At 56.8% G+C, this 18,140-nt stretch overlaps 1 protein-coding gene across 6 annotated transcripts in view; it reads right to left on the bottom strand.

Annotated features, from left to right (window-relative positions):
- Positions 1–17,217, bottom strand: part of CSNK1D (casein kinase 1 delta) — a 31,488-nt gene extending 14,271 nt beyond the window's left edge. For 5 of the 6 annotated variants that reach the window (XR_003904719.1, XM_029928825.1, XM_029928829.1 and 2 more), the window contains exons 1-2: positions 16,846–17,217; positions 10,135–10,245 (exon numbers count right to left, since the gene is read on the bottom strand). Coding sequence is in view for 5 of the 6 variants with exons in the window: in XM_029928825.1 (XP_029784685.1) it covers positions 10,135–10,245; positions 16,846–16,921 (187 nt within the window). In the remaining variant the exon portion in view is untranslated. Of the gene's footprint in view, positions 1–10,134; positions 10,246–11,374; positions 11,551–16,845 lie in introns of all 6 variants that reach the window. The other variant, XM_029928830.1, reaches the window with a different exon arrangement.
- Between the last annotated feature and the right edge of the window lie 923 nt (positions 17,218–18,140).

The following is an 18,140-nucleotide window of genomic DNA, read 5'->3' as shown; positions in this document are numbered from 1 at the left end:
GGTGTGTCTGCTGTTGGGGGATGGGCTTGGGGAGGAAGAGCACAGAGGCAGAGTGCCCTTCTCATCCCGTGGGGGGTCCGTGCTGTCAGCGTGAGGCCGTCGCCATGGACGGGACCTTGACCGCCTGGCCCGAGGGCGTTCCCTCTCCCTTCCCGGTACTGCTCTCTCCCAGAGGCGTCACCGCGTGGGGCCCACACTTCGGGGTCGTGCTCTTGAGGGGGAGCCTCCACACACATTACTCAGGCTCTTCTATACAACTTGTCTCTTCTCCCCGTTTATTTACTCAGTTGCTTTTTGGTAACACCGCAGGCCTACAGGCGCCGTGTCACAGCCTGGTCTGCACCGCAGCCCCACGCGCTCGCTCGGCTGTCCGTGGCGCCCCACCCACGGCCCTCCGGGGCTCCTCGGTCGTCCCGAGACCAGCTACCAAACCCACCAACCGAGGCTTTGGTTCGTGTGTGTTTTGAGCCCCGCCTCACTCTCTGGCGCTATAAACGCTTTTAGTTCAGCTTTAAGCAAATTTTGATACCAACTGGGCGTTATGATTTCTGTCATTTATACAATTTCGTTTTATGTATCTTTTTAAAAATTTTTTTAACGTTTTTTATTTATTTTTGATACAGAGCCGTACGCGCCGTCACATGCCTCTCCCCTCACTCCTGTGCACCCGAATAATGACCATCCAAGACTGCCATCCGCTTGCTTTGAACGAAGTGAGGGCGCACGATCACTTAGCCATAAAGAAGAAGACCTTGCCGTTGTGACACCATGGATGGACCTAGAGAGTATTATGCTCAGTGAATTAAGACATGATTTCATTTATATGCAGAATCTAAAAACCAAAACAGACATGCAAATAAAAAACAAACTCATAAATATAGACAGTAAAGTGTGGTTGGCGAACAGGTGAAGGGAATGAAGAGGTACAATCCCCACTTATACAATAAGTAAATAAAAGAGAGCAAAAAAAGTCACAGCAATGAGAAGGACAGCACAGGGAATACAGTCAAAGAGACTGCAGGAACCCGGCCAGGACAGACGCAACTGCACCCATTGGGAGCGCCGTGTGGCACACAGAACTGTCGAGTCACTGCTGTACACCAGAAATTGATATAATGGAATTTTGTTCTACTCGATTGTTTTTTGTTTTAATTTTTTTTAATGTTTTTTATTTTTGAGAGACAGCACATGCGAGCAGGGGAGGGGCAGAGAGAGAGGGAGACACAGAATCCAAAGCAGGCTCCAGGCTCTGAGCTGTCAGCACAGAGCCCCATGAAGGGCTTGAACCCACGAACTATGAGATTATGACCTGAGCCAAAGCCGACGCTTAGTCGACTGAGCCCCCCAGGCGCCCCCCGATCGTTTCTTCAGAAGGACGCAGGCCGTGTAGCACTGCCTTTGGAGAACAGATCAGAGCTCATCGCTCGGACTGTTGGGTTTGCTTCCTTATGAACAGTGCTACCGAGTATGCCCATATTTACGGCCACAAGTAAAAATCCCTACACACAAAATTCTCGTCCACATCTAGCGTACCCCCAGCCACGTGCCTACAGACACAGAGCACAAGTAATCTGACCGTACAAGATGACGTCAGGTTGCTTCCGGAGACGCACAGCCCGCCCTGCACCCCTGCCTCGGCGGAGCGCTGTCACATCGCTCAGTTTTTATCAATTGAGTGGGTACGAAACAGCGTCACGCTGAGTTCTCAATCTGGATCTTTCTTCCACGTAGTTACTGGCCACACACATTTCCTCTTTGAAATGTCTACGCCTGTCTTGTGCCAAATTTTGTATCAGGAGCCATCTGCTTATCTATAGCAGTTCTTTAAAGGCTCTGGATACTAAACCACTGCTGGGTTTATGTGAGGCTTTTTTTTCTTTTGGAGTGTTTTGATGAGAAATTTTAACAAAAACGAACCCATCAATCTTTTTCATATGAGTAATGTTTCTGGTATAAGAAACCCTGAGTCACAAACAGACACTATTATTTTCTTTTAAAAGTTTAAAAGTTACTCTATATTTAGCCAAGATGGGAGTAACAGGGGCCCAATTTACCCTCATACCTGCAAAAACAGAAGATTTAACAAAACACAGAACACGTGGAAAAACGGTTTCTAAGACACAGAATAGGAGGCAGCGGATGAACAACAGCCAGATCTGACGGGACACAGCCACCTCCTTCCTGCTGGAGTGTCAGCAGAGACGCAGAGACGGTGCAGACGAAAGCACCCGGACTCCGCCCCCACGTGCGACTGAGTGGAGGAAGGATCCGAGCCGCAGAGTGAACACCAAGCGTGAGAGCAAGCGGGAGCCAGGGCACCAGAGACCGCGGGGTCCGCGCGGAGGCGGAAAACACGCACACCGAGAACAGTGCGCGAGCTGGCTCGAGGTCGGGACTGGCAGAAGAAGACCGTGCACTGCCAGGTCTAACTGCGCCGCGTGGGAGAGTCACACAAGGCAGGGCGTGGGGGGTTTATGAGGCCCAACTCTAACTTTCAGAAAGGAGAACTACAGGGTCTGAGATTAGACAGTGTAGAAGAAAAGATGAGTGACTCAAGCCACAGCAATAGAAACTACTGGAAATGCAGCAAGAGTTTCAGTGAGCTCTGGGACAGCTTCGAGCCACCAGATGATCTCTATCATGCAGCCCCCAGGAAAGAGGGGGAGGGGACAAAGAACGCTGGAAGAAGTAGCTGGATAAAGACAACAGACCCACAGACATGAGCCTGGCGAAGCCCGCGCACAGAGGCCGTAACGAACACCGCACGAGCGTCCAGACCTGCAGAGCAAATCGCTCACAACTAGCAATAGAGAGAGCATCCTGAAAGCAGCCAGGGAAAAAACCACATTACATAAACCGGACAAAGACCAAGCTCACTGGACACTGCTCGTCAGAAACGGAGCGTGTAAGAGCATGGGGAGCACGCCGAGGGCACAGGCCTCGGAGGGCCTAGCAGTGAGATGTTCAGATCCATAAAGAAGATGAGGAAGACTCCATCCGCAGCAGACCCGCACCTGCCACGTGTCGGAAAGGCCAGAAGGCAGACGGAAGTGTGGGCCCCACAAAGGGTTGAGGCGCACTGGAAATAACAACATAAGTTCGCACGTAAGCTTTTTAAAATTACTTAAATCACTTTAAAAGGACTGTTCAAAGAAAAATAGCAACGTACTGTGGGGTTTATGGCGTGCAAACGTTAGCGCAGGAGGACAGGACCGCGCAGGCTGCCAGGGAGGGAACGGAAGCAAACGGTCACAGGCAAACGCCCTGTACACACACACACACACACACACACACACACACACACACACAGGTTGTAGGAAGGATGGCGCACGACACCAACTTCCGACCACAGGGCGCACAAGAGCGGGGTCCGCAGGGGACACAGCGGCCACCGAGGAGCGTGTTTCCAGGGATACACCGTCGTCTCCGGAGGATAAAGGGATCAGCTCAACTCCACTCGCCCACGCAGCTGACAGCACAGCCTCAACACACATGAAGCAAAGCTGCAGGGAGATGGACAAACCCACAACCCGTGTCCCCGACAGCCCCTCAGGCAGCAGAGCACCGAGTCCAAGTGCACGCGGGGCAGGTACCAGGTAAGACCCAACGCTGGACAAAAAACAGGCCTAGAGTTAAAAGGATTCCAGTCGTACAAAGCATGTTCTCCGACAACAATGAAATCCAGTCAGAATAACAGGGAGCTCCCTGGAAAACCCCAATATTTGGAAGCTACATAACATACTTCAGAGTGACCCACGGCTCAAGGGAGAAATCAGAAAGCATTCTGCGCTAACGGAAACCCGACACGCGAGGCCGTGGGAGACGCGCTCCAGCAGCGCTCGGGCGGCATGTAGAGCGACTGAACGCCTGTGTTAGAGAAGACAGATCGATGATCTCAGAAAGAAGACCAAACCCAGCGTGAGCGGATGACATAAAAATGACCGAGCAGTAATCAGTAAAACAGGAGAGAGAGAGAACAACCACTGAAACCAAAAGGTGGTTCTCTGAGAGGATTTTTGATAAACCTCTACTCGGACTGATCAGGAAAAATAGAAAAGGCACAAATTACCAATATCCACAAGAGGCCTCCACAAATACGGAAAGGCGAACAGAGAACTATTATGAACAGGTTCATGCCAGGAAATTCAGGACCTCAGGTAACAGAGGACGCAGGTAAACTGCAGGGCCCCTGGGCACTGCTGGCGGGAGCACAACCCAGGAGCCACTGCAAAGCAGCTGGCGGTTTCTCGCAAAGGAAAAGCACTCAGCGACTTCTGATTCGGCCACTCGGTGCCTGGACACTCACCCCGGAGGAGGCCGATGCCCACCCGAGAACCCACACAATGTTTGCAGGACTTTGGAACGCCGCTACCTACAACCAACCCGGACGACTGTGAACAGGGGCAGGGATAGAGAAACCAGTGCACCCGCCCAGGGGACACTGCTCAGTGCACTGTGGGAAGGGAGGGGCGGAGGTGTGCCACTTGAGGGTGCACCGGGACACACCAGGTCACTTCTTTCCTAGAGAGCCGCGCCCTGGGCCCCGCGGTCTCAGGATTCCAGCTGCCCTGGCTGTGTACACAGGACGGATCGTGCATTTTAACCTTGCTCTTGCGGTCAACATCCTGGTTCTGTGTTTCCGGGTAGCGCCCCGATCCCCGCGCTGGGGTGGCAGGGCGGTGAGCAGTGCCGGGGAGGAGCTGGAGCGCCTGCAGGACCACGCTGGGGGGGGGGGGGCGGCACGCTTTGCCAGCCTGCTGGGACCACACGGGAACCACCTCACCTCCGCGGGTTAGAGTGGGCTCCTCTGCCAGGCCCTCCTGAAACCCCTCCACCTTCATGGGCGAGGAGGTTGTACTCGGGCTGTCCCGTGACTTCACCTCTCCCTCCTAGAAGACCAGGAATCAGTCTGAACAGGAATGGTGGTGCAGGTCAGGAGGAGGCATGGAGGAAGCCATGGCTGGGGAAGGCTGGTCTACACTGGTGAAGGGCTCCGATTCAGGACCTCCAATCTCAGGACCTGCACTCCCTTCACCTACCAGATCCTTCACCGGCTCAGGCCAGGCCTATCAGCACATCAGTTCATGTGTATCTGAAAAACTTCGAGTCGTGACAGGTTGTAAGAGAGCCTGAGCTGCCTGGGGGGCCAGATGAAGGCCCCAGATCCTCACCCCTGAATAACGCTGCCCTTTCCGGCCTCGGCTCCCAGAGACCACGGTGTCCGGGCCCAACACCCGGCCCGGTAGCAGGACCCGGCAACGGTGGTGCGGGGGATAGCGAGCCGGGGAGCCGTGCCGCATCTCGGTTCCTGGCCACCTCTTAGGCCACAGTGTCGGCTGGGCCCACGGGACTCCCAGCTGCCAGCTGGGTGATCGGGAGGCCGCCTGACTCGCGTAAATATAACAAGTCGCTCTTTCTCCAGGTTCTTTTAGGGTTTTATGGTTTACAAACTTCTTTTTGTATTGAGAGAAAAACAGAGAATCTAACAAAAGGCTCTGCACCGGGCAAATGATCTGAAACTCAGGCTTAAGGGGCCCCTGCTTAAAGTACGCGTGGGCGGGGGGCAGAGGATGCCCCGTCCCCTACTTCCTATTTTGGACCAGATCTTCTGTCCTGAACACTGGCCTCCTACCCTGTTCCTTCCTCTGTACCCCACTTCCCCTCCAAAAAGTTTACACACCCACACGTTTAATTTCTGGGGTGTTTCCATAACTCTTAGGTGATTTATGCAAAATTCTGAAGAAGCCAGAACACGCCATCCCTTGTCCCCAACCCCCCCCCCCCCGAGTCAAGGCGTGATTCATGCCAAACACACTGCTGTACCTAGATGGATCAAATCTACTTTGGTCTCTAATCGTAGGGAAAAGATGCAGGGGAGGGGGGTAGAGGGGACAATGAGCTTCCATGGAGAAAGTCGGGCTGGGAGACCAAGAAGGGAAGATGACTGGACCTCCAAGTCACTCAGGAGTGTCCCTGTCAGGGAACGTACGTCAGAGGGGCCCTAAGACTGTTTAGGAGATGGTGAATGTAACTGGGTTTAATGCAGGAAACCAACGCTTTCTCTGGAATCTTGAATTTCTGGGGAAGAGGGAAGCATGGCCTACCTGTCCCCCCCAGCTCCCTCCTCTTGTTCCTGGACTGCAGGAGGCCGAGCCCCCAGGTTCAGTGACCCCCTCCCTAGAGAGCAGGGATGTGAGCGTTTTGCCGGGCCCCTACCTCCCCTTTGTGCAGCACACGCATGGACTCTTTCCTTCCCCCGGGAATACATGATGAATTAAAAAACCCTTCCTGGCGTGCAGGAGAAAACATTCCATCTTGTACGCGACTGCTATTAGTGCAATGAAGTGAACAGAAGTGCTACAGGGCAAGCCGGCTGCCCAGGCTAACTCTCATCTGTCTCTCTGGGTTTCCTCTACAAACGACAAGTTTTACTTCTTCCTTCCCCATCCCTATCCTTTAATGTCCCCCTCATCTTCTGTGCTAGTGAGGACGCCCTAGGCCATGGCACAGAGAAATGGGGAGGGGAGGCCCTAGACGACGCGGCTCCAACAGAAGCCAAGACACAACGCAGGCAGGGGCCCCGCGTGAGCAACCATCTTGGAACACGTCCCTGTGGGCACGCACGGCACCCGGTGCCAGCCTGCAGGCCGAGCGTCTGCCTGCTCCCATTCTCAGAAACAGGGACTGAGTGCACCCTCAGCGCTGTCCCCAAGAGCAAGGCGCCAGACGCAGGGCAGAACTCCTTACAGAGACATCAGTGGCCAGCAGCCAGGGTCAGCCCCTGCCACTGCAACAGCTCGGGGGCGTCGGGGGAGCACGCGGGGCCAGAGGAGTGTTCTATGCTCCTGTGTATGTGAGGAAGACGTGTGTCTAGGACTCACCCTGTGCACGGTGATGGGGGCTTCCAGTGGCAGCACCTGTTTTTACTAGTGGTCGATACCAGCACATCTGGTCACCACAGCACCAGGGAGCAGGTAAAATGCGGTAAAAGCAGTGTCCTTGCTCTCAGAGCACCCTGGCCACAAAACATGGCCTGCTTCGTCCTGAGCAGACCGGAAACCGAGCGGTGAGGCCCCAGGAAGCAACCAGGTACACAGCCATTCCCATCAAAGTCCCCACAGACTGTTACTCCATGACATCACACACCCAAGATCAGAAATCTGAAAATGCACGCCGCTGCCAGGCCACGGGCAGGAGCGAGGCCAGTGGGGCTAGACCAGCAGCGACCGGCCCCTGCCCCGGGCCGCCTGGACGGGAAACGGGCCGCCTTCTGTAGCTGTGTGTGGATGGGGTTCTCAGCACCTGATGGGGTCCAAGACTCCCAGAACATCTGCGTGGGTGAAAGACAAGGGGACAGGGACAGGTAAATGTCGTCCATTTCTACCTGTGAGAAGGTCCAATATTCGACATTAATGCAAACACAAATTTTCACAAAGTTTTTAGCAACTCAAACCTAACACAATTGTAACAAAAATGCCAAACGTCTCTAGACAAGGTCATATTTTTAAGAACAAATGTCTTATGGGAGTAAAAGAAACAAAAACGTAGACACAAACGAGGCAGGGGCGTGGGGGGAGGGCCCTGGGCACACACCGCCTCGCAAGCAGGTGGCAGGGACAGGCGTTAACCTTAGTATCAATCCCCATGTTACATGTGCTCTCTGCTGCTGTGAAATTAAAAATTTTTTAAATATTTTATTTATTTTTCGGAGAGAGAGTGAGAGAGAGAGACAGCATGAGCAGGGGAGGAGCAGAGAAAGAGGGAGACAGAGAATCCGAAGACAGGCTCCAGGCTTTGAGCTGTCAGCACAGAGCCTAACTCGGACGCTTAACCAACTGAGCCACCCAGGTGCCCCTTTTTTAAGTTTTTTAAATATTTATTTATATTTGAGAGAGAAAAATGAGACTTGAGTGAGGGAGAGGCGAACAGAATCTGAAGCAGAATCCACGCTCCAAGCTGTGAACTGTCAGCACAGAGCTGGATGTGGGGCTTGAACTCACGACCATGAGGTCATGACCTGAACGGATGTCTGACACTTAACCAACTGAGTCACCCAGGCGCCCCAAAACATTTGTTGATAAAGACAGTGACTGTCCAAAATGAACAGAGGATGGGGGAAGGCACATGCTGGCCCAGCCTCACTGTCACCTGGGCTTCCCGCCCACACGCCACACCCGCCGGGCCTGACCGGAAGCAGCTGGGGACTAAACACATGTTCTCTGCTGAGGGGTTACCGAAGAAGCGTGTGGTCCGCAGCCGCTCTGGGGACGGCAGGATGGGGAAGAGCAGTTAACGTCTAGGTCCTGCCTGGCAGTCCACTGCATTTTGAGAAGAACCTGGTGTCCACCCAGGTCATCCCCCAACACAACTAATCACAATTTATTTCTGTCATTCATTCCAACTTTTTTTTTTCAATGTTTTATTTTTGAGAAAGAGAGAGAGAGAGGGAGAGACAGTGTGAGCAAGGGAGGGTCAGAGAGAGAGGGAGACACAGAATGTGAAGACAGGCTCCAGGCTCTGAGCTGTCAGCCCAGAGCCCGACGCGGGGCTCAAACCCACAAACCGTGAGATCATGACCTGAGCCGAAGTCGGATGCTTAACCGACTAAGCCCCCAGGGGCCCCTCATTCCAACTTTTTAATCCATCCCCGTGATCTGGGGTGCGGCAGGTGGAAGCCTCTGGGCCCAGCCTGGCCTGCCACCTGCCAGGGAGGCAGAGCTGCCGTGTGGCAGTGGCCTGGGTGCAACGACACTCAGCTTCAAATCCCCGTCCTCCGGGAAGTTCTACAGTGGTGTGACACGGGGCTGGGGACACCCATCATACGGGACTGTTGTGGCAGCAAACACGCCGGTGTCTGGGGCACAGCTCTGCCCAGCCAGGCGCACCGCCACCACCACCGTCTGGGCAGCGTCCCCACGACCCTGCACGGCGAGCCAGAGGTTGCAAGGCAGCCTGACCCATGATGCCGTCGGAATCGACCACGTGCGGGCACGCCCAGAGCGCAGCATGAACAGCACGTAAGAGGAGCCGTATCAGACACACTCGCTGTCCCTCCACCACGACAGAGCGACGGAGCGGCGTGCGCTCCCGAGAGGCGTGAGGAGGCGGCTCACCGATGGCAAGGCGGAACCCTGCACCTGCTCTCCGGCCCGAGCTTCGTCCTGGCCAGGGGACACCCACAGGGCGCTGCCGGCACCGCGCACTCTGCTTTTCTGGACATCAGCTGTTCCCCAAAACTGTCATTTTATACCTTTGTTTTAAACACTTTGATACTATCTCCAAGAGCACATCTGAAAAAGGAGCAGGGAGCCTGGTGGCTCAGTCCATTACGATCCGACTTTCGTCATCAGCTCAAGGCCATCATCTCTAAGCTGGTGAGACGGAGCCCCGCACTAGGCTCTGTGTTGACCGCATGGAGCCTCCCTGGGATTCCCACCCTCCCTCCCTCTCTCCCCCTGCCCTCATTTATGCTCTCACGCACTCTCTCAAAATAAAGTGGAAAAAAAAAAAAAAAAAAAAAAAAAAAAAAAAAGGAGTAAAACTGATCTACATGTAGGGGTGGGCAGAAGATGCCCGGTTTCCAGGGCCCCAGAGAAGGCACCCAGGAAGAGTAAGAAAGCAGGCGGTCCTTCACATCGTAAAGCCAAGGCTCAAAATGAGCTGCAGGGCTGCAGCCGGGGCACCTCATCCCACAACCGAGGCCGTGGTGCGGGCCGGAGAAGCCCGGCGCTGAGCAGGGTGAGCTCACAGGGCCGCGGCGGTCATGGCGCTGGAAGGGATCGCAGAGGTCGTGGAGCTCAAACTCCACTTCACTCAGGGGCGTCTGCAGGGACTCCCCCAAAGCTGGGAGCGAAGCACGTGCCTGAGGCGGCACACCCAATGATCAGCAGTGTGCCTGAAAACTCACGATTCACATGAACCTGGAGTCCGAAGACACTCCTAGCTGACACGAAGCTACGGAAAACCGCAAAATCACGCTTTCCGTCGAACGAGGTCCTCTGGAGGCCTCTCGGCGTCTGAAGGGAGCCACGGGACCACCCCCCTTTCCCGGATGAACCAGAGGCTCTGGCCCACGACACATTCTCCCTCATCGAATACAACCCTGGTTTTTTCTTGAACAGGTAAAGGGCATACCTCCTCCTTGCATCATTTTGTAGATTTTGCTCTCGATGTGGAGCTGAGGGTGTTTGGTTTTGACACATTCAAGCTTGATGGCAACTTCTTCTCCTGCAGCAATGTCCGTACCTTGGCAAAGAAAGAAAATCACAAACATTAATAATCTGATGTCCACCGCCGAATGCAAGGCTACAACACACCAGACCCTCTGCTCTGCCTTCTGCTGTGAGTCGGGGGCGGTGGGAAATCATCGATACTTCGGCTGTTTAACGAGGAGCCCTTGATGTGACGCAACAGTCTTACTCAGCGCCTCAGCGCCGCTCCCGCCGGTCCCCGCTCGGTCACGTCGGTAGGAGACCTGGAGCCAGGGCCGTGCACTGCTCTCCGCGGGACTCCCATTCTCTCTGCCCCACACCTTCTGGTCCACTTGCTGGTCAGCCCTTGCGTTCCCGCACCCAGGGCCAGGCAGTGGGGCAGTGCCAGGAGGCCATGTGCGCTCCCCATTTCTCCATGCTGCCCGGACAAGTGGGTGGGTGCGGGCCTTTCTTTTTCCCCCATACTCTCCTCCGGCTCAGTCCGCCCAGATCAGGCTTCAGGCCACACACACCTCCGAACACTCAGGGCGCTCCTCGAAAGGGCTCGGTTCCCACAAGGAGCCCAGCAACCTCTCCTTTCCTGGGGACCAGGACATCACTGTGCATTTTTTATGGCCACTAGACCAGAAGGGTGGACTAGTTCTCAGAGCCCAAACTACACCTGTGCAACACGAACTTGTCACACACTTTATGTTAGTTTTATGCTAAAACTGGCAAAACATCTGCAAATACCTCCTGATAACCAACCCACGAGTTTAAAGGCCAAATCAGAGTTTTTCCTGAGTGTTCTACCTCCGGGGCGCCTGGCTGGCTCAGCCGGAGTAGCACGTGACTCTTAATCTCAGTGCCGCTGAGCTCCAGCCCCATGCTGGGTGCAAACATTACTTAAATAAAACAAGAAAAGCTCTCTCTGCTCTCCTCCGCTAGAGGAACTGCATACGTGACAGCCCTGTGGCCCCTGGCTGCACCTGCGGAACCTTCCTCCAGGGGCTTCCGCTGGCGAGAGTCTCACACAGCAGACATCCAGCTCTCCCCTCGGTGCCTTCTAAGTATAGCTGTCCCCCTTCCGTGGAGGGACAGCCCATGGACTGGAAACCCACGGTCCTCCCGCTGACCTCCTGTCACGTGCCCAGTGTCACCCGCTCGTCTCCCCACGCGGGCACCTCTCTATCTCACGGCCTCCCAGGAAAGCGGAGTCAGCTCGGCAAGACCGCGTGGTGACCGCAGGCCCAGGACTTTACTCACGACGTGCGGCTGCAACTGCTCTATTTTCTTTATTAGCTATCGCTGTGGTCTCTCACTGCGCTTAACTTGTAAACGTCTTCGTGGGGGCGTATGTCTAGAAAAAACGTGCAAAGCCTAAGTGTTCGGTACTGTCTGCCGTTTCAGGTATCCCCTGGGGGTCCTGGACCGTGTCCCCTGCAGATAAGGGGGCCCACAGCACGAATCCTTCCCAGGAGTACGTTCGGCTTCACTGGTTCCACAGCTCAATAGACCTGGGACACCTCCTTCCCAAGGCGGTCGTGGTGGCAGACAAAGCAACCTGGCCAGTGCTCAAGTGACTCCGATTCTCTCTCCACCGCATTTTAGCAGGAAGATGTGCAGTCCGCCTCACGAGAGAGCTCTACACAGGAGTGGACTGCCGGTTACAAGCCCTCCGAGATCCTCAGACAAAGGCAGAGTGAGATCAGCCAGCACTAAAGCCATGACTGGCCTGTAGGAAGGCTGTGCTCTGCTGTTCGTGTGTCCAGTAAACGCCCAAGAACGCAAAGCCCCTCCCGGCCCGCTCAGACAGCTGCAAGAAGCGCAGGGCTGCTGGCGGGCCTGGGTCCCCAACCATGGAAGTCTCCGCCCTCTGATCACTGCAAGTGACCCTTCCAGATTTGAGAACTTCATTTACTACTTCACAGGCACTTTTTTGGGCACACAGAAGGAAGACAAGTGACACACACTGTTCTTCCTTCCCACATCTGCGACCGTGTATCCAATTACAAGAGAAATGACTTCACTGTAAACGTACCAGGCAAACGAGAGATGCGCTGGGAGTTCCTGCAAGGACCTGGACTCCGAGCTGAACCCGCCAGCCCAGAAACACATTGAAGCGGATGACTCAGCGTCCTGGTTACATCAGCAACTCTGTTCCCCAAAGCGTGAGCAGTGGAGCCTTTACCGAGAGCGCTCTTGCTCCCCCAACTACGTCAGCACTGTCACCCTTGCCACAAGGCAGGTAATTCAATGACAAGACAGCCAGGACCCACACGGGCTATCTACGAGACTAAAGCCTTCAAGAAGGCAGAGAACATTCTAGCTCCACTCTGTTGGGGCACAAAATGCAAATGTCTGGCCATCAACCCAGCAATACTGAGAGTCTTGGAGACAAATGGCCGTAGACCACTCTTGAAAACAGCGTGAATTCCATCCTCCTCAGATGGTGCCGGCCTTCCTGCAGGATCACGCCAGCAACTGAGCCAGCCTCCCCCAGGATCACACCGGCAAACCACCAGACTCCCCGAGGATCACAGCGAACATACACAGTCCTCCCCCAGGATCACACCGGCAACACGGCCAGCCTCTCCCAGGATCACACCAGCAACACAGTCAGCCTCCCCAGGATCATGCTGGCAACAGAACCAGCTTCTCCCAGGATCACACTGGCAACACTGCCAGCCTCCCCCAGGATCACAACTGTGAAAGTCACCCTGAGTCTGATGACCCAAAGAGGGGCTTAGCTTGGGCTCTGCAAATAAGCGTGAGGCCAGCATACACTCAACTGCCTCCTTGTGAGGTGTTTGCCCATCGGACGGGGTGGGGGGGGGCAGGGCCTGAGCAGTCCAGCTTCAGGTTCTGGGCCTTCCAGGGGAAGCACATGTCACAGGCGACACCAAGGTCCACCAGCCCACAGCCCCGAAGCCCTGCAGTCCCGCCCCACACCCTACAGCAGACAGCGCGCTTCACGCCCCACGGGCAGCGCTGCTCCAAGTCCAGTCCTCAAGCTGCCGCCCGTCTGGGAGGGACCAACACAGGCGGCATGGGACCCTGAGCTGTCACAGCAAAGCAACATTCCTGCAACGTTTTAATCTTATTTCACAAAAGTGCTGGTCTTTGAAGGATTGAAAATGACAAAACCTGGTCCTTCAGCGCAACTTTTAGAAGTACTTCTAGAAGGGGAACGAAGATTTAACGAGGATCACCTGGGCCTCAGGCCACCAGGCGATCCGAGAGTGTGTTTACAGGAAGCAGTTACATCTCCCAAACAGCCTCAACTCCTCCCGCAGCCACACAGCCCCACCCGGTGGGACAAGGCTTCCCCTCTCAGGGCGCAGACCTGGCTTAGTGGCGGTCCTAGAAACACAAAACTACGTGTCTCAAGCTGAGCAAAGTCAGATGTCGAATTAAGTGAACCGAAGCCCAAGCCTGAGCCAGTCCGGGGACAGCTGTCCTTCCGCCCAACTCCCACGGAGACCGGCCTTATCAAAGAAGAAACTGGGAGCGGCCTCTGGGCGGCCAGGCAAAGGTCACGCGCACGGACAACTGTTGACAAGGCAGCCCATGCAGCGCCACAGCTTCTCCTTAGAGACACCTGAAGGAACGCAGGCTGGTGACCAGGAAAGCTACAGCCAGTGCAGACAACTGGTCTTCTTGATGACGCCAGACCGCACAGCCCGCCCGGGTGACGGGGCAGGAGAGGCCGTCCTCTGATAAACTGATGGGAGTGACAGGGTCGAGTACAAAGGCCAACACAGGCAGGAAGACAACTTGCATTCCACTAACTGGAAACGGCGGGTGAGGAGGTAGGAGGGGTCCGAGGACCCCTTCTGCCAGCCTCCAGAAGACAAACGCGGTGGAGAACAGGGACCTGCGGACATTCTGGAACACTGGCCCAACAGAGCGCAGCCCGACTTCAGCACGCCCCTGCACGCACGCCCCTCATCCCGCAGATCTGCTGGTCACACAGAACACCTGGCCCACGTTAAGAACATGGCTCCCCTCTGGTCTCCAGTGCTAGCAGGAGAAGAGGCACATGGCCAACAAGGGGAAGGGCTTCTGGTGTCCAATCCTCACAAACATCACCTCCAGCAAGCTGAGGGGGGCGCAGCGCTGGGAAGGCTTCCCCTCCCGCTGGCCTCTGAGGCCTTCCCAGCCCGCCCTTCCCAAGAGCCTCTGGGATCTGGCAAACCTGGAGAGGGAGACGGAAGATCAGGCTGCACATTTTGGGGTCCACGGCAGCCCAAGTACATACACCTTCTTAAGGCCAGGCATCGGGGGAGCAGCCCCAGGCTGCTGCCCCTCTTTAAGGGGCAGCTGGGGGAGGAGCTGGAGCACTGCAGGGCGCCGCGCCGCGGGAGCACATCGCCGGCAAGCCCAGAGACCGCCTCCCCTCCTCACGCTTTCAAACATCTGAAAGCACAGAAAGTCCCAGGCGGGAATCCAAGACCCCACAGCCAAGCTAACAACAAGAGGAACCTACAGGGAGAAGTCGAGAGTGTTCTGATCAATAGCAAAATAACAGCAGTAGAAATGATTTAAGTTGTCATCACACGTGGGCCATAATGATTTTTAAGACACGAGGACCCAATTCCTTGAGTGATGCCAGTTACCTCAACAGGAAGGAACCACAAAGGGATAACGGGATCCATCCCAGGGTCTCTGGGGCAGCCATCTTTGACCCCAACTACAGCAGAGGCTGGGCTTCCCCACCCCCACCTCCCTCCTTCCGAGGAGGGGAAGCACTGAGTCTGAACAGACCCCCGTGTGAGCCGACGCTGGCGGGAATGATCGGTTGTGTCCAACCCGGGGCACGCAACTGCTAAGCGTGGGCGCTGGGAGCAGGGGTAGGAGAGGCACAGTCCATCCACATTAGAACACACGAAGGAGGCTGAGGGCAGACCCCTGTGGGACCGGTCGGCCTCATCCGTGTATCACTGCTCCCGGTGCGGCCCTGGGGCGAGGCCCGGAGGACAGCACGGTGAGCAAGCAGGCGGGGCTCCCCACTGAGTGAGCTCTGCAGGTCTGAATCCAGCTTCACCAAGCACAGAGCTGCCTGGCAAGGGCTCAATCAGAGGACACAAAGTTTCAAAATACCTACTTCTGGATGCCTGGAGAAGGGCTGCTAATGGACGGACTTCAGTACAGCTCCCAGGTCCTGGGTTAAAACTTGGGCCAAAATTTATTGTTCTATAAATAATGCAAACGGTTTACATTCACCCCGCATTGTCCCTAAATGAACACTGCCGAGAATGCAGCCAGCTGACTGCTGGAGAGGAATGTCCCCAAAGGGTCTCTGACTAGAGCAGGGGAGCCGGTAAGGCAGAAGTGAGGCGGGCTCGGAGGCATCTGCATGCGCGGCATGGGACAGGGGTGCCCTGTGGGGTCAGAAGGCACCCCAAGCAGTAATGAACCACACAAACGTGCGGACTCGCGACACTGTCACCCTAGGGGTGCATCCACTCCAGGTGACAAGAGGGAAGGGCGGGGTCACCTGCTGAAAAGCAGAGCCAGAAGCCTGCTTGACAGAAGCCCCCCGGACCCTCTCTGACAGGTACCCGGCCAAGGCAGGGACTGCACAACAGAACGTGGCAACGCCCCTCTGCACACACTCCTCCGTCACATCCAGGGGCCTAGAACCATACACACTTGCCCTGGGAAGTGCAGGAAAGTCACTTTTAAGCTCCCCACTTTAAGAGTGAACCCAATCTATTTTACACCTGTATGTGCATATTCCTCCACTGTAAATCTGAAGCAATCCAGAACTTTCCAATCCCATACATGTTTTCAAATCTACCTTGAGAATTTTAACAGCCCAGAGGACCTCACCAGCGCAGAGAGCTCTGCTACTTTATTTGCCTCTACAGTTGCCAGCATCTTAACACCGACTCGTCTACACTCACCTGAATCCCACTCTGGTTTAGGTCCAGGTACCCTGTGCAGAACTCGGACGCGCAACACGTACTCCACCACCACTCGACCGGGCAGAGGACCCGACCCACCCCGGCGACCCCGCGCTCCGTGCCGCGGGCTAAGTGGCCCAAGGTCCAGACCCAGAGGAGCCGGTTGGCCAGGGCTGCGTCGTCGCAAAGGGCACCGAGGGACGCGGAGGCCTCGGACGGCGCCCTGGACTTTCGCCGTGCCCACCCCCACGTGCACAGGACGCCGGGGACCGCGCACCCGCCCGGCGGCCTTTGTCCGCCTGCGGGGGACACCCAGGCGCGGACACCGGGCGGGCGGGCAGCAGCGAGCAGCCAGGGTCTCGGGCCGGGGCTCAGGGCCACTCCCCGGTGGCCACGGGTGCACGTTTGGGCAGGTGCCTCGGGGGCACGGGCCGGACCCCACCGCACAGCCCAGAGTTCCGGCCGTTCCAGAGCCGCCTGGGGAGCTGCGGGGGCACCTACCGGACGAGGGGGAGGGTCCCAATCACAGCCGCAGGCCGGAGAGGGGAGGCGCCGGGGCGGGGTCTGGGGTGGGGTCCCCGGGACGAGGGCCGGACGAGGGCCTGAGGGGGTCCGGTCCTGGGCCCCGGGGTTCTCGGGGCGAGGTCCGGGATCCAGAGGTGTCCGGGAACCGTGGGGGTGGGGGAGGGGGGCTGGGCGGACGCCGGCCGAGGGGCGGCCCGAGCTCGGGGGGAGGGGTGCCTCACCGAGATAGATGTCTCCGAAGGAGCCGCTACCGATCTTCCGGCCCAGCCGGTACCTGTTCCCGACTCTGAGCTCCATGGTGGCGACAGCGGCGGATCCGAGTCGCTCCTGCCCTCCCGGCCGCTTCCTGGGTCTGAGCTCGGGGAGGCGGCGCCGCTGCTGCCGCTACGGCGGGTCGGGCTGCCGGCTCCGCCCCCCTCACGGCCCCGCTTTCACCATCGCTTTCCGGCCGCCCCGCTGCTCCCAGCGCCTCAATACGGGGCGGATGGGACAGTCCGAGCGCCGCCGCCCCTGCTCCGGCCCCCGCCGGCCCCGCTCGCCCTCTCCCCGCCGCGGATGGACTCGGATCTTCCGGGCCTAAATCCCTCTTCAGCTGCCTGAAGGAGCCGCCGCCATCGCGCTGTGACGTCACTTCCCCTAGCAACCCGGCGGGGCGGGACCGCGCTACCCGAGGGGCGGGGCCGGAGCTTCGGACGACGAGGAGGGCCCGGGGCGGGGGCCGGGGCCTGAGCTCACCCGTCCTGGAGACCCCGGGACACCCGGACGGTCTTTCTCTCTCTCTTCCTCACTGCTGCAGTGACGGGGACCCCGGCCCGGCCTGTTCCCACATGCAGGCTCCACGTGCTAGCGCAGGGGCTTCGTTTGTCCTCGAAGGTGTCTCGGAAGTCACCGGCTCCCCGCGAGAGACCTGGGACAGGCCCCGGGTAGTGCTCTTTACAAGAGGGAAAGAGGGGGCCCATACGTCCCTCCAGTCACTGGGACGCGCAGAACACGGGCTGGGACACGTGTGCAGGCCCTCTCGGACTGCCCGGTCGCCTACGGAGCAGTTCCCCCTGGTCCTACCCCGTGCACCCCCCGTGCACCTCCGCGCTGCTCTGCCCGCTGCCACCGCCCACAGCTTACGTTTAAGCACCAAGCCTGAAGCCTGGCTGCCAGGGTTTCAGAGGATGAGGCCCACCGGCCTTCCTCTGAGACCTAGCTTCCTGGAGACTGAATCAACCTTTCTATCTAATTTGTGTTGGGTCTGAATGTTCTTCCTTGCAGAAGAATGGTAAAGTTCAGAATGATGCCGGGCTTCAAAGAGATGGAGTCTTGATTCGAATCAGTGGGAAGGCAGTCCTCCAGAGAGGCACCCAAACCAAGAAGGCATGACTTTCGTGTCGTTGCTTCTCAAGGCCCACGCCCTGCCTCAGGTCAAAAGGAATAACCATAGTACATAATGTTAATACGTACTTTTGAACATCCAGCAAGTATCTACTACTCTGCGAGATGGCAGTGCAAGTTGAGGGGCAGGACC

Source organism: Suricata suricatta, chromosome 17 (assembly GCF_006229205.1).
Source record: "Suricata suricatta isolate VVHF042 chromosome 17, meerkat_22Aug2017_6uvM2_HiC, whole genome shotgun sequence".
NCBI lineage: Eukaryota > Metazoa > Chordata > Mammalia > Carnivora > Herpestidae > Suricata > Suricata suricatta.
Note: the sequence above shows the minus strand (reverse complement) of the source record. Positions and strands in the feature narration are given on the sequence as shown.